Source organism: Choloepus didactylus, chromosome 14, assembly GCF_015220235.1.
Source record: "Choloepus didactylus isolate mChoDid1 chromosome 14, mChoDid1.pri, whole genome shotgun sequence".
In the NCBI taxonomy this organism is placed as follows: Eukaryota; Metazoa; Chordata; class Mammalia; order Pilosa; family Megalonychidae; genus Choloepus; species Choloepus didactylus.
The window spans coordinates 27,747,586-27,762,279 of NC_051320.1; the positions used below are offsets into that span (position 1 = coordinate 27,747,586).

A 14,694-nucleotide genomic window follows, 5' to 3' on the forward strand; every position below is an offset into this window, starting at 1 on the left:
AGGGAAGTTGTGCAATACTGAGCAAGGGGTCAGGGTGGGACACAACAAGAAGGTAAGAGTTGAGTACAGACTTGACTGGTGAGCAAGTCAGGCAGATGTATCTGGAAGAGTGTGCCAGACCAAGGGATGAGCTCTGCAAAGGGCCTATGTTGGAAGCAGGCTGGTGCATGTTGAAAGAACAGCACTAAGCAAGGGGGCAGGGCGTGCAGTCACGGCGCTTGTGGTAATGACAAGGGCTCAGCTTTTACTATGTGGCAATGGGGACCCTCAGAGGGCTTTGAACAGAGGGATCAAACAGGAATTCCATCAACAGATTGCTCCCTCCTCTACTTCTCTTCACTCTGTACACTGTTTTCCCTAATGTTTCAATGGAAAAGTTCTCCCTTTTCTCGGCCGATCCACCTCTGTTTTGGATTTAAGCCATCACTGTCCTATCAGGAACTTCATAAATCATCCCCCCTTTGCCAATGCCTTTAACCTCTATCTCTGTGAAGTCTGTGTCTGCAGCATATAACCACCCTGCCTTCTAAATGCCACCCCTCAGTCCTCTATCCCCCTGTCTAATGTACTGCCTTCTCTTTCCCTCCTTTCATTACTTATGTACTTGACTTTTTTCTCTTCCCTGTCTCCACTTTTCTTAAATCACCCATCTAGTCAATAAACTTTATGAGCACATACTATTTGTTAGGAACTATGTTGGAGACATAAAAACTGAGGTATGCGATCCAGGGGGACAAGAAGGAAAGTCCTCGCATCCACTGAACATGCTTCAACCTCAATGGCTTCCTAATGGCTAAATCCATAGACGCTTTACAGTTTTTTATCTCTGAGTTTTTATTTTGACATAATTTGAGACTTGCAGAAATGTTGTAAGAATAGTAAAAAAAAAAATTCTCAGATATCCTGTCTAGATATTAACACTGATGACATTAGCTTTACCCTTTTCTCCCTCTGTGTGTGAGTGTGTGTGTGTGTGTGTACACACATATATCTCATATTTCAGGAATGTGTAGATGATGTCCTTTTACTCATAAATACTTCAGTGTGTATTTCCCCAAAACAAAGAATTCCTTTACCACAGAGCAGTTACCAAACTCAGGAAAAACTGATATAATACTATTATCCACAGATACTTTTTTTAAAAAGCTATCTTTCTCTCTCCATAGTAGGTGATTTTTAACTTGCCCTTTTAAATTATTTTTTAAAATATAAATGTAATACAAACATATTGTTTAAAAAATGGAGCAACACAAAAGGAAGAAAATTCTATTCATATTTTATCATAGAGAGCAACCATTATTAATTATACATATATACACATGCACATATACACACAGATACACACACAAATATTCACTTTTTAACAAAACTGTGATTATACTGAATATGTTACTCTTTCATAACCTGCTTTTTCACTTAACACAATTAACAGTTTTTTATGTCATTCAATTTAAAAAATATATTTTTAATGGCTCTATATGAATCTATCACATAGACCATACTTCTTTGAAATTCTAACCCACCCTCACTTCCAGATCAACATACTTCCCTTTTCCCTAATCATATCCGCTTTTACTTTATCCTCTTTCCATCTCATATGTTGGCTTTTCCTGGGTACTATCTTCAACCCTGTAATTCCACTCCCCGCCTTACTCCTACCCCCACCCCAATTTAGCCCCCTGCACACTTTCAAAGTTTCCATTCCACATCTTTCCTGAATTCCAGACCTTAATGTACTTGACATTGCTTGACATCTTCAGGTAGATATTATCTCACATTCAACATGCTCAAAATCAAGGTCACCATCTTTCTTTCTTAACCATGCTCCTCTTGCTTTCCCTCTCTCCCAACATCTCTCTCTGCCTCACTCAATCCCACATGCTTCCGGTTACCGTTGACTATTGATTTTACTTCATAAATACCTCTTCAGTCCCTCACCTTTCCACACCCATGCCAGCACCTGACCTCAGGTCTTCACTGTCTCTTACCCAGATCAATGTGAAAATCTCTAGCTGGTCTCTGCATTTCAGTTTACAGCACTCCAACCCGTCCTGCCACTAGACTCACACTTCAGTACTGTAAATCTGATCATGCACCCTTCCTTTGACACCTCCCCCTTGCACTCAGGATGAAATCCAAACTCTATGCAGGACACACATGCCTCTTCAGACTCCGGCCCAGGCCTCCCTCCCCAGCACACCCCTGGCTGCTCACACTGTGCATACCAGGAATCCTCAACCATTAGCAGTTCCTGCAAAGTTCCATGCCCTCTAGGCCCTGGTCTCCTCCTCTGGAAGGCCTGATCTATCCAGCATGCCCCTCCCCAGTTCTACATCTGCTTTATTCCTACTCATTTTTTTAAGACTGAGTGTAGGCATTTCCCCCAGGAAACCTTCCCTAACCCCTCTGGTCTCAACTGGGTCCCTTCCCGGGTGTTCTTGGGGCTCCCTGGGATGCTCTCTGGGGTTATCAAACTGTACTGTTATGGTCAATTGTCCACCCACTAAGCCCTGAACCAGAACCATTCTCACATATCTATGAAAGAACTAATGGGTATAACACCCTTTTTTATTTCCTTATTGCCTTTATCTAATATCATTGCTATAAAAGCCATGCATTTGCATATACATTTTATGTGTACTTAAAAGTCCTCTTAGTTACGGTGTATATGAAATAAATGATTCTCAGGGCTAGATTAAATCAATCTCAAATTTTTGGAAGCACCACATTTCTGATGGAGAGATTTTATAAATACAGGTGATGATGCAAAAAAGGGTTTAAAATTTAAGAATTAGATCTGATAGAATTAATTTATAGTTGAAATAGCCCAAACAGGCTAATTTGCCAAATGTTACATAATCATGTCCCTGCAGTTACTTTATTATCATAATCACTTTCTTTTCAGTCATTTCACTATCATAGATATGAAACTTGGGAATTTTGTTTGTTGGAGGCAGAATTTATTAATATGAAAGGGATTAAAAACTATAAGCATTAAATGCTGTTGTACAATCTATTTAATGTAGAGATGCAGTTGAACATGACAGTTACTTTGAAGGATGGCTTGGGGAATCTCCTTAGGGGTTATCAGAAGCCATATGCTGCCTACCTAACTTTTTATGATTGGAAAAAATCATACAAATGAGAGAGAAAGGGGTTCAGAATCATTAGCATAATAAAGATAATTTACTAAAAGGAATGGAAAGAACAAAACCACTCTGACTTTATTTCCTTTACAGGATACCAACATTTTCAGCAAAAATTTTGTCACACTGAGTAAAAGTATCAGAATTGGTAATATGTGACTCTGAGCAAAACCATTTTAAATATATTTTTATATATTTACTATCTATCTATCTATATAGATATAGCAATAAACTAGGAAGAATAACGCTTAGCATTAATGTGAAAATGTACTATTTATTCCTTACCTGAACCTGAGAAATTGTCTAAGGACCCGTCTGCTGTTGTTGAAGCTATTTCACTGCTGCTCATTGGCTCTGTTTTAACTACAAAAATAAACAACATATTATCAGATATCTAGTTGATAGTTACTTGTAATGACACAGTAGAGAACATAATAAAATTAAAAGTGATAAGAAAATCATTTAAAAAGATGATCTTCTTTCTTTAAATACAAATCAGATTAATATCCCTAATAGAATCTTTTTTAAAAACTTTCACATGTGAAGTTTCTTCCCCCATAAGGAAACAATCCATTGTGACAAGGTATCCTTTAAAAGAAAGGCTTCAACCTAAAAGTAATTAAATTCATCGTTAGCTTACATATGTACTAAATTGCTCATTAATTAATAACTCATCTCTTAAAATATAAATCTTGTGAATGTGAAATTACTTCCTGGGGTTTGCAGAAAAAAAAAAATCTCTATTATTTGGCTGAACAGAGTCAAAAGGACAGAACAAAAAGACCTGAAGAAGTGGGAAATAAGTGTTCTTTACACTAGCAGGTTTTTGATGATGCTCAAGGCACATCCACAAATATTTTCCATTAATCCAGCATAGCCAAAAAACAGGGTGCTCAATTTAATGGGTTGTTACCACCCAGCCATACCTGCCTGCCAATTCATCAATAATTTAAGTACACTTAGTACACACTTACTATAAAGAAGCAGAAATGAAGTTTTCTATTTACAAATAACAGCCAATAGACAGTTTGCAGAATATATACATGATTTTTGCTATACTCCCCTTGGGCTATGAAACAATAACAAAATGTGGATATATACCACATGTTCTCCAGAACAATCCACACAGTAGTGCTGCACCCCTATCAAAAGATAAGCCAGACCATTGCAGAACATTTGAGCATTTTATTCTAGTTTTTAAACTTCTTTTTTTAAAGGGAACAGACAATCTTAGTGTTTCCCCCAAGAAACTACCAGCGAGGGTGCCATACAGGGCATTCCCTCCACTACACTGTGGAAGTTGTTCATACCTATTAACAGGGTTTTAGGAATGGGGCAGTAATAGATCAGAGGCTACCTAAAAATCAACAGCATGCTTTCCAAAATGAAGACTCCAACAAGAGACTCTTTGGAAGGGCTTCTCAAAAAGCAAACACATTCTGAAATGGGAAAGGATGGTGGGGGAAAGGCAGGTTTTCCTTCTGTCAACACTGTCGCTCTCTTATAAACATGAGGCAATCAACAAATTCAACCTGCATCTTCTTGGTCTTCCAGTATTTTACAGATGCATACTTAGTATTTTTAAAATAAGCATTATAAATAGAAGCATCAGAGAGACACTTCCAAAAAAGTTAATCATTTATTTAGACTGTTTCTATGCAAGGTTGAAAAAAAACAACAGTGTGTCTAATGGGAATCACTCCGCCTGATTGTTGTAATGTAGACCAAACAATCGTGTAACTGAGGTTTCTACTTTTCCTCCAGTTGTTTTGGGTTAGCAGTCTTAGTTGATGCTAATCAATTGTGACATGAGCCTGTATTTCCTTGTCCCTGCACACACCTGGCACCCCGACAATCTTGCTCGTCCCAACCATTATCTTATAGCTCAGGAAAGCAGGCATGTCACCTCCGGTGCCCAGTGCCTCTGCTTCCCGCTCAGTTGTCCACAGCATACCCATCCCCCCAAGACACGGTCAAGTCCTAACCCCAGTCCTGTGGGTGTGGCCTCAGTTGTAAATAGGATCTTCGAAGTTCCTATTTAGACGAGGCCAAATTGAATCAGGGTGGGCCTTAATGCATTACGATGGAATCCTTACAAGGAGAGGAAATCTAGACCCAGAGAGAGAAGACTGAGCCGGAGGAGTGGAAAACATGAGAGGAAGCCAGCGGATCACAATGTGACAGATGCAGACACTGACAGCCAGAAGCCACCGCCAGAATGCTACAGGACACTGCAGAGAAAGCAGGGTCTGCCAATACCTTGATTTGGGACTTCTAGCCTCCCAAACTCAGGCAATAAATTCCTGCTGTTTAAGCCAAAGTATGTGCTATTTGTTACAGCCACCCTGGCAAACTAAGACAGTATCCTACCTTCCTTAAAAATAACTCGTACAATGCCCTGTACATATAGTTTAATGGTCCTCTTTTGCTCTGTGCCGAACAGATCACTACTGACATTCTGAGCTCACAATCAAATACCACAGGCTGAGCAAAAGATTAGATTCAGGCCCAATGGGGAATAAATAAGTCACCTAGTATGGGTTAGATTCTTTATATACATTCTAATTAAATTTTTTAAACCATTCTACAAATAAGTCTCAGAACACAACTCACAAATTCCCTAATTAAGTACTGTCATCTTGTTTCACATGCAAAAATGAAAACTCAGAGGGGTTTCACCCAAGGTTATGCAGTAAGTGGCAGCAAAGGGATTTAATTTTGGGTGCTTATGACTCCAAGGCCTGAAGAAATAGCAATAAGTGGCACTTTCCAATAATCAGAGCTACCCTACCACAGAGCAAGGCAAATGAGGTACAGTGCACATACTCAGACACAGTGAGAAACAAAACCCTATAGTCTCTGCCCTCCCAGAGTGTTTTCAGTCCAGGGAACTCACTGGAAGCTCTCAAGAAGTTTCATGCCCAACTGTTAGGGAAGGATGGACAAGAAGAAATTGCCCCACTGCACAGTCTCTTCCAAATCTAAGGTCTATGCTTCCATAGATTGGACTATAAAATTATTTTGCAAAAGCATAACCATATCAAAACCACTGCTACTCCCATAGCCCTAAAACCTACCCCCAGCTCTTCTCCATGTGATTAGGTTAATCGAATATAGTTTTCACTCTCAAGAGGCACATTCAATTACACTGGAAACTCCATTAAAACTAGGGCAAAAAAAAAAGAAAAAGAAAAAGAAAAGAAAGGAAGAAGAGACTTTTTCTTTAAGGACCCAAGTACACTGCTTTTTTGCAACTGTTCAAATATACCCACATTTACACTAAGAAATAAAGACTCTTCCCAATGAATCCAACTTTTTTAAAAGGCCTTACTGTTACAAGAGAAGAGGATGTACATAAAGTAACTACCAGGATATTCATGATTTTATCAGGTACTGTAATTGAATACTTTGATCACCAGGGACCTATACTAAAGAAACTGGTGATTTACTGTGATGCAAAATAGTTTCTGAGTAAAAGCCAAATGCAGAGAGACTTTATTGTCCCAAAGCATCCACTCACTGGAAAGTTAGAAACACAAGAATAATCTCCGACCACCAAAACTTCACCCATCCTCATAGCACTATCACACTTAGGAATATGCTGTAGATGATATAACACAACACCACCCTAAGACTTGGAATTAAAAACACTGAATTTTTTTTTTTACCTTAGAGATTTAAGACACCGTTGGATCTAACAACAACTATCCTGTCTAAGCCACCTATCTGAAACGAAAAATTTATGAATGATCTATTCTCTACATAATTATAGTATTGCTTATCTCCACTGTACTTTCCTCTTTACATGACTCAGGCTATTAGAAAACAGCAACTTGTGTTCTCTTTTGCGCCCCACTCAAGAGGATTTTTTCTACCACTCCATGTTTCCAACTTTCCATCTGATATTAATGACTTACCTTTAAATATTCAGAAATTCCCCTTTGCCCATTTAATCTCCTGGGTCACCCCAATTCCTTCACTCAACCACATGCACTCCTAGCCCGAACTATCCTGGGCCACTTGCTCATCTCCAGGTACACCACAAACTTTCACCTATCAAAGCTTTTGAGCTGTGGTTTTGGAGTCAGAAGACCCAGTTACCTGCTATTTGACTTTCTAAAAGTTATCTGATCTCTTTGAACTTAACTCTCTAATACCTGAAGTGAAGAAAAAAATGATATCTACATTACAGGAATGCAATAGGATTCATAAAAATGTCTGTAAAGTATGCGGTATAAAGGAAGAGCTGAAACTATATTCATTATCAGCATTAATAGAGGAAGAAGCAACATTCTATTTCTGCTGCACAGAATGGCTTTCTCCTTTCTCCTTGAGGAGTAGTGCCAGGGAGAAAATATAAAATAAAGGCTTGAAAGCTCCAGCTTTATCATCAATTGAATTTCAATCTAGTTTACTAATAATTGGGTGAATCTGGGGTAAATTACCCAACTTCTCTGTGCTGAGCTTCCTTATCTATAAAAACGGATAATACACTCTTGTGAGGGTAAAATGAGACAATGCTTAGAAATCATTTGGCACTGTGCTAGGTTCAGGGCCCAAGCTTTTACAGTCATTACCATTATAGTTCTGTAGATACTATCATATCTTTTTCATATGTGAGAAGGAAAAGTGTTTCTTAAGATACAGCTAACCAGGACAAAATCTATCACAAACTTCACATTAAAGTTAAGCTTATCCTCTGCAAATAAAATTAGGAGGATAATCTAAAGTTGACTTTTCTAAGATCAACCATGAGGTCATTGACTCAGGATAACCAAATTCAAATCAAGATAACCTGGATGTAACTTCAGACGACAGTACTAAACCATGATGGTTAAGGCATACCTGAGTCATTGCAGTCACCGTATACTTTTTGAAGAAACAGGCTAGCAGAAGGATGACAGCATACAAGGCAATTTTGATGAGGGATTCCAGAAAAAGTGGCCATCTCACTCTAGTAACTGGGGGGTAATGTTAAAAAGCCCATGAAAATGAAAAAAACCTGTTAGACATCAGCATAAGTTTAAGGGGACATGGATCTATCAGACCATTGGAACTTGGTGGCATTAGCTACCAAGATCATCCAACTAACCCATCACATCATGATTCCATGCTTAGCAAGCAACTTCCCGTTATACTTTGAATGTGGGGTCATGTAAAAACAATGCCAGGGAGGTGACAGGCCAATCAGAGGGCTTGAGTATTCAGTCCATTTGAGTAGTTATTTTTCTCACCAGAAATTAAGAGGGCAGTAAAAAGCAAGCTCAGCCACCAAAGGATAGCTCTGCCTGCTAACCTAGAGTCAGTCTCTGGGCTATGCAGACTTTGGTCAGGAAACACACAGTGAAGGCACCTGCCTGGGTGAGCAGCTCATTTCACAACTTTTGTTCAAACTATCATAGATACCACAGTTTATCTTTGCATGTTGTTTCCTTCTACAATGTCAGGGCCATCCCCCTCGTACTCATTATGATTCCTTCATCTCTTCTGCCTTAATGAGCTTCATTCCATGTCGGTTATTAAATGCTTCAGCTGCACCTCTGTCTAGAACGACCATGAAATGTCACTTTTTACCTCTCGTTTTACATCACTTCTGCCAGACTTGCTCTTGATACTCATCAGAATATCCTGTCTTCCCAAACCCCAAATGGTTATCCCACTCCAGCTCACTAGCTTTCTCACTCAGTCTGACCCAGAACCAGTCATTTCTAGCTTCTACCCTAGAATCTGTGTCATCTCATTTTTCCAATCATCATTTTTGCCAAGCTCTAATCTCAGGATGGACAAACTCTTGTTGTTCATTCTTCTGCAGCTGCTCTGGATTGTTGAGAATGGTGGAGGAGGTCACCAGTAGTATGCTGACGAAGTCTACTAAAATCTAAGTCCCCCTTTTGCTGACGAAGTCTACTAAAATCTAAGTTCCCCTTTTCCATTTCTTGTCAACTGCCTGAAAACATTTCCATTAAGTCTTTTCAACATTCCTTTGTGAGCCCCGAACCATGCCCCAATCTCCATCCTAGCACCTGCCCTCACCTCCTAATTTACAAAGAATGGTGAAGCTGCATTAAATCTTGCAATTATCTTCCTACAACATTTTCCAAGTTTTCTAATGATCTAATCTCAATGGAAGCTTCCCTTCCTTTAACACAGTTTACCCTTTATACCTTTATTCTTGGTGTCATTTCCATCCCTCCTGTGGTGGTTTGAATCTATATGTACTCCCAGAAAAACATGTTCTTAAATCTAATCCATTCCTGTGGGTGTGAACTCATTGTAGTAGGACTTTTTGATGAAGGTACTTCAGTTGAGGTGTGACCCACCTCATTTGGGATGGGCCTTAATACTATTATTAGAGTCTTCTATAAAATGGAATGAATACAGAGAGAGAGAGAGAGAGAGAGAGAGAGAGAGAGAGAGAGCGAGCCATGGAAGCAAGCAACTGAAATCAACAAAACCCCAAAGAGAAGGGAAATATTGGCAGACCTCACCATGTGCCTTGACATGTGACAGAAAGAGCAAAGATCACCAGCAGCTTGTCTTCAGGAAGAAAACACCACCTAGATGATGCCTTGATTTGGACACTTTCACAGCCTCAAAACTAAGCTATTAAATTTCCATTGTTTAAGCCAACACATTTCATGGATTTGCTTGAAGCAGCCTAGGAAACTAAAACATTCCTTTGTGCAATACTCCATTATTTGGTTATTTGCTCTCTCAACATCTTCAATCATTCCACCTCAAGAAGCTACTTGCCTTCTACCTACAGAAACAGAAAGGTCTCCCTAATTTTTAAAAAGTCTTCATTCAATCATGATCTTTCTCAACCTGCCTTTGTTCCCTTCTTTCACCATCAAGTTTCCTGAAAACTTGGCCTTCAATTCTTTATCACCTGCTCTTTCTTTAATCCTTTGCATCATCCCTTTTTTATCTATTTTACTAAAACGGCTTGCTGAATTACCCAATTCAAACTTTTCTCAATCCTGATTTTCCTTAATTCTTCTGTGAAATGTTCCCTTCTTCTTGACACATTTCTCATCACTGATCAGCACAACAATATTCCCCCCTTTTCCTTTACATGTTTTTTCCCTTGGATTTTCTTCCTTCATCTACTCTGTGGTTCTAGAATTCCACTTCCTCCTTACCTGACTGCATTTTCCCCTCACAGTCATTTCTTTCATTGCCACAGCTTAAAAACAAACAAACAAACAAAAAACTCATCTTTATGTAGAGAATCCCAAAATCTATATCCACATCTTTTTCCTGGAAGCCAAACCCTACATCCTAATTGTGAAATGTACTGCCTAAATTAAGTGTCATACTCAACCCGCTGAACTGTAAAATTCTAATCTTATGCCCCAATGGTGATTATACTTCCATTCCTTAATGTTAGCACTAGCCTAGACTAAATGTTTCTTTTCCAACTTGATTTTTCCTTCTCTTTCGTCACACCCTGTTGCCAAGTCTTTAACTGCTACCACTCTACCTTTTCATAATCATCTTCTTTCTAATTTCACAGACACTATCCTAATTACTTTCTATCTCTTCTCTTATAAAAGTTGGTGAATTGGCCTTTCAGCCTCTACTCTCCCTACTTTAATCAGAGATATTAATCTTTCCAGAGCCTCAATTTGAGTGAGTCACTCCTGGTTTTGATGTCTTCAGATGGTTCCTTGTTTTCTCTTGAATTAAGCTCCCACTCCTTAATAATGTTTTCAAGATCCTCTACACACTAAAAAAACTTTTTTTTTTTTTTTGCCTTCCCATTTCTTCAATTCACAAGCTGTTGGTACAACTAGTAACTTGCAATAATACAAGAGTTTTCAAAACATATGTTCTCATCTAATTGTCCCTTCCTGCATGACATTATCCCCAGTTTACAGACATATATATACACATACAGATAGATATCCATATATATATATGTATGTATATATATCCATATATACATATAGATAACACTTTAACAGAACTGGCCTACCAGGATGTTTAATGCTCTCACAGATCCACAGTTTTGCTAGTGTCATTCCCTCTGATATTAAATGCCATACAACATTTCTCTTGGACTAAATCCCAAGTACTCCTTGTACCTAAATCCCACAGGTACTCCCACAGGTATCTCCTTGTGTTTGGATTGGCTCTATAGTCTGGCATATGATAATTATCTTTTTAAAAGGTTAAAGTTCAAACAAAATCCCATCTGCCTGGTTAAGTTTTCCCTGATAGGCAGGAATGATTTTTCTTTTCCTTAGACCACTAAATCTGAGTTTGTACCTCCTGAACGTATATTCTATTCTACCTCATTTTAAATGTCATAGTCTCTTCCATTTTAATAACTTATAAATTTCTTCATGGTAGGAGATACATCTTTTTATCTTATTATATCCCTACAGAATTCAACACAGTGCTTGACACACAGTTAGGACTCAATATTTATTGAGGGAATGGATGAAAGTGCAAATATACAACTCCCTTAAAAGCCATTACAACTGACTTCACACTACTATGCACACTGAACAAGGAAATTAAAAACACTGTATATGTTCAAACATAATTGCCCCCAAATGATCACTTATTCAACTTATGTGTAGGTCTTTACAAGTCTCTCATATATAGGACATGAGTCGATTATGTTATCTTAAACAAAGAGGTACTGTTTGGAAGACACACATTAGCATAAAATAGTGTCAATCACTGGAATTTTCATGTTTAGAGAGGACCCTGCCTGAATCAGTTTAAATTTTAAGAAGAGGTAAATAAATTACCATAGATTTAATAATAATTCCACTCAAAGGCAAGTATTGGATATTGCTATAAATGAGCCTTAAAAGAATACTTTATAAAGCAAAACTGCAAATGATTATGCTATATCACAAATATGAACCCATAAGACAAAAGAAAAACAACCATAGTAATGTACATCATGGTTTGCAACCAATGACAATATCACTCACAGATTCAACAAGCACACTCTCTCAAACCATAAGGCAAACTGGAAATGCATATTTTTAAGAATTATCAAATGACTCAAAAAATGGTATCAAGGGACACCAAAGGCATACATGAAGAGAATGAATAAAACTGCTGCATGAAATATAAAAATGGAAGATGGTAATATTTCTAAATGTATTTATTTTATATGGCATTATTTTAAGGACATACAATTGAATAAATATTTTAAGTATTCCTTTAAGTACTTCTTCTTCATCTAAAAGTGTATACATACATAACCTAAATGTTTTTCCTCTGGTCAATTCCCATTTGGAAAATGATGTATCTCCTTGTGTTTGGATTGGCTCTATAGTCTGGCATATGATAATTATCTCTTTAAGAGGTTAAAGTCCTCATAGCTTTCTTAAAAGAGAATAGAAAAATATTAGCTCTTCAAAATACCACACCTTGTACAACCTTATGAAAAGCAGATTAACACAGAAAGACTAAAGTTGAACTTGAGGGTATGCATGACTAACAAGAATTCTCAGTCTGTTTCAAAATGCATTCACAGGCATTATAGCCCCATTAGAGCAGCACTGTACAAGAACTTATGCAGAGGTCTAAACTATTTGACTGCTTTAGTAAAACAGATAATATATGGGAAATGATGATTCCTCCTTTGAAATGTCCCTTGTAACTCCTCTTTTCTGTTTTTGCAAATCCCATTCCTACCACACTAGCTTGGGCTCCTAATGCACAAAATCTGGGCAAATTACATGAGCCTCCATGCTGTGCTCCCTCTCCCCCAATCCAATCTATCCTTCCAACTGCTGCCAGATCAATACCTAAAACCTTTTCATCATATCAACCCTTGCTCAAATTATTCAGTGGCATCTCTACTGGCTCCAGAACGAAGTCCAAATTCCTGAGCCTAATATTCAAGGTCCTCCAAACTTTGGCTCCAGCTGATCCTTCCAGTCTTATCTACTATCAATTCCCTCTTCTGCTAAATTGGTATCCTCAGTCTCCCAAACTATCCTACCATTGTTCATATTGCTCCCTCATTTAGAATGCATTCCATCTCTTCTCAATCTATTCAAATTCTACCCATTTCCCAACACTCAGCTCAGATTCCATCTCCTCCTTGAAGCCTGTCCAGATCCAGCAAGCTGAAAAGCTCTTTCTTCTGAATTCTGAGAACAGTATGTGTTTGTATCAGTGGCTTCCAACCTTCTTAAGAATGAAACCCTCCTTCTCACATCAAAATGTTTCTGAACCCCAGTGGTAGCCTATTTTTTAATCTGTTGATTGAGAAAGTACATAATGACAAAAACCTAACTGTGAATTTGTAGACAAGAACATTTGCATTTTAATAAATATAGCAGAATGCTCATACGTGAAAAGGGGTTAAATATATAAGTTACATGTTCATTTTCTCAGTGGACAAACAAAGCTTTTCACACAAAAGGATTTGCTGACCTTCTGCACCAGCTCTCCAGCTCCTGAGGATCTCTAAGCCACATACTGGAAATCCTCGCTTTTATAATCTATTTGGCATATTATTATCTCTTAGTTTTGCCAAATTTTCAAACAGTCTTATCTTCCCAAACCAGACTGGGAGCTCCTTAGGGCAGGGATATTGTTACATACTTCTTTATATCTCTCTCAGAAAATGGCAGAGTTCTTTGTACACTGTAAAAACTAAATAATGTTTACTTCCTAGGACACTTAATGAGCTTTAGGTTCACTTTTTTTTTGCCAATATTTTACCATAAAATTTTTCATAATACTGAAAAGTTGAATTTTACAGTGAACACCCATATACCTTATCAACTGGATTCTAGGGTTAACATTTTACTATATTTACTTTACCATATCTATCCCTCCACCCTTCATAAATGCATTTTAATTTTTATCCATTTCAAAATAAGACATTAGTACACTTCCCCCTAAACATTTGGCATATATCACTGGAGTTCATATTTGTTTATGGTTCTTTTTTTCTTGTTGAGTAAAATACACATTCAATGAGTTTTAATGGGTACATATATTTAGATCCTAAACTGGAACTTTACCCAGTCACAAATATTCTTAGCCTATTTTAATAATGAAATCATGGCACAAAAGTATGAAAAAATTGCTCCAACTTCAAGAATTCAGAGAGCAATATAACATTCTCAATTTATGACATAGGCAATATGTAAGTAGGAATTTAGAATGGAAGAGTAACAGTAAAAGAAAGTACTTTGTATCTACTGAGCACCTATGATATGCCAGGCATCGTGCTAAACACTTATAAGCAATAGCTCACTTCTCCTCATGGCAACTTTATGAGATATTTATCATAATTGTCCCAGCTTAAAGGTGTTAAATAACTTATCCAATGTCACACAGCTAGTTTCAAATCACCATATATTTTATAAAACCACTGAAAAGTCAAACGTTTTCCAATTAGGATTTTATCAACCTTAATCATTCCTCTGATGGCAAGCTGAAAAATCAGTGTACACCATAGCAATACACAAGTCCCAGAATACCAGAGCACTGAATAAAAGTACATCGATGTATGTTGCAAATTAGCTGATGGCAAAATGAACCAGTGTCTAAAGATTGGAAG

At 37.7% G+C, this 14,694-nt stretch overlaps 1 protein-coding gene across 1 annotated transcript in view; it reads right to left on the reverse strand.

The window, feature by feature from the left end:
- The window catches only part of EYA1 (EYA transcriptional coactivator and phosphatase 1), a 163,541-nt gene that overhangs the window by 132,586 nt on the left and 16,261 nt on the right, over positions 1–14,694 (reverse strand). Inside the window, exon 5 of the mRNA XM_037803271.1 lies at positions 3,432–3,509. Within this exon, the coding sequence (XP_037659199.1) occupies positions 3,432–3,509 (78 nt within the window). The remainder of the gene's footprint in view (positions 1–3,431; positions 3,510–14,694) is intronic.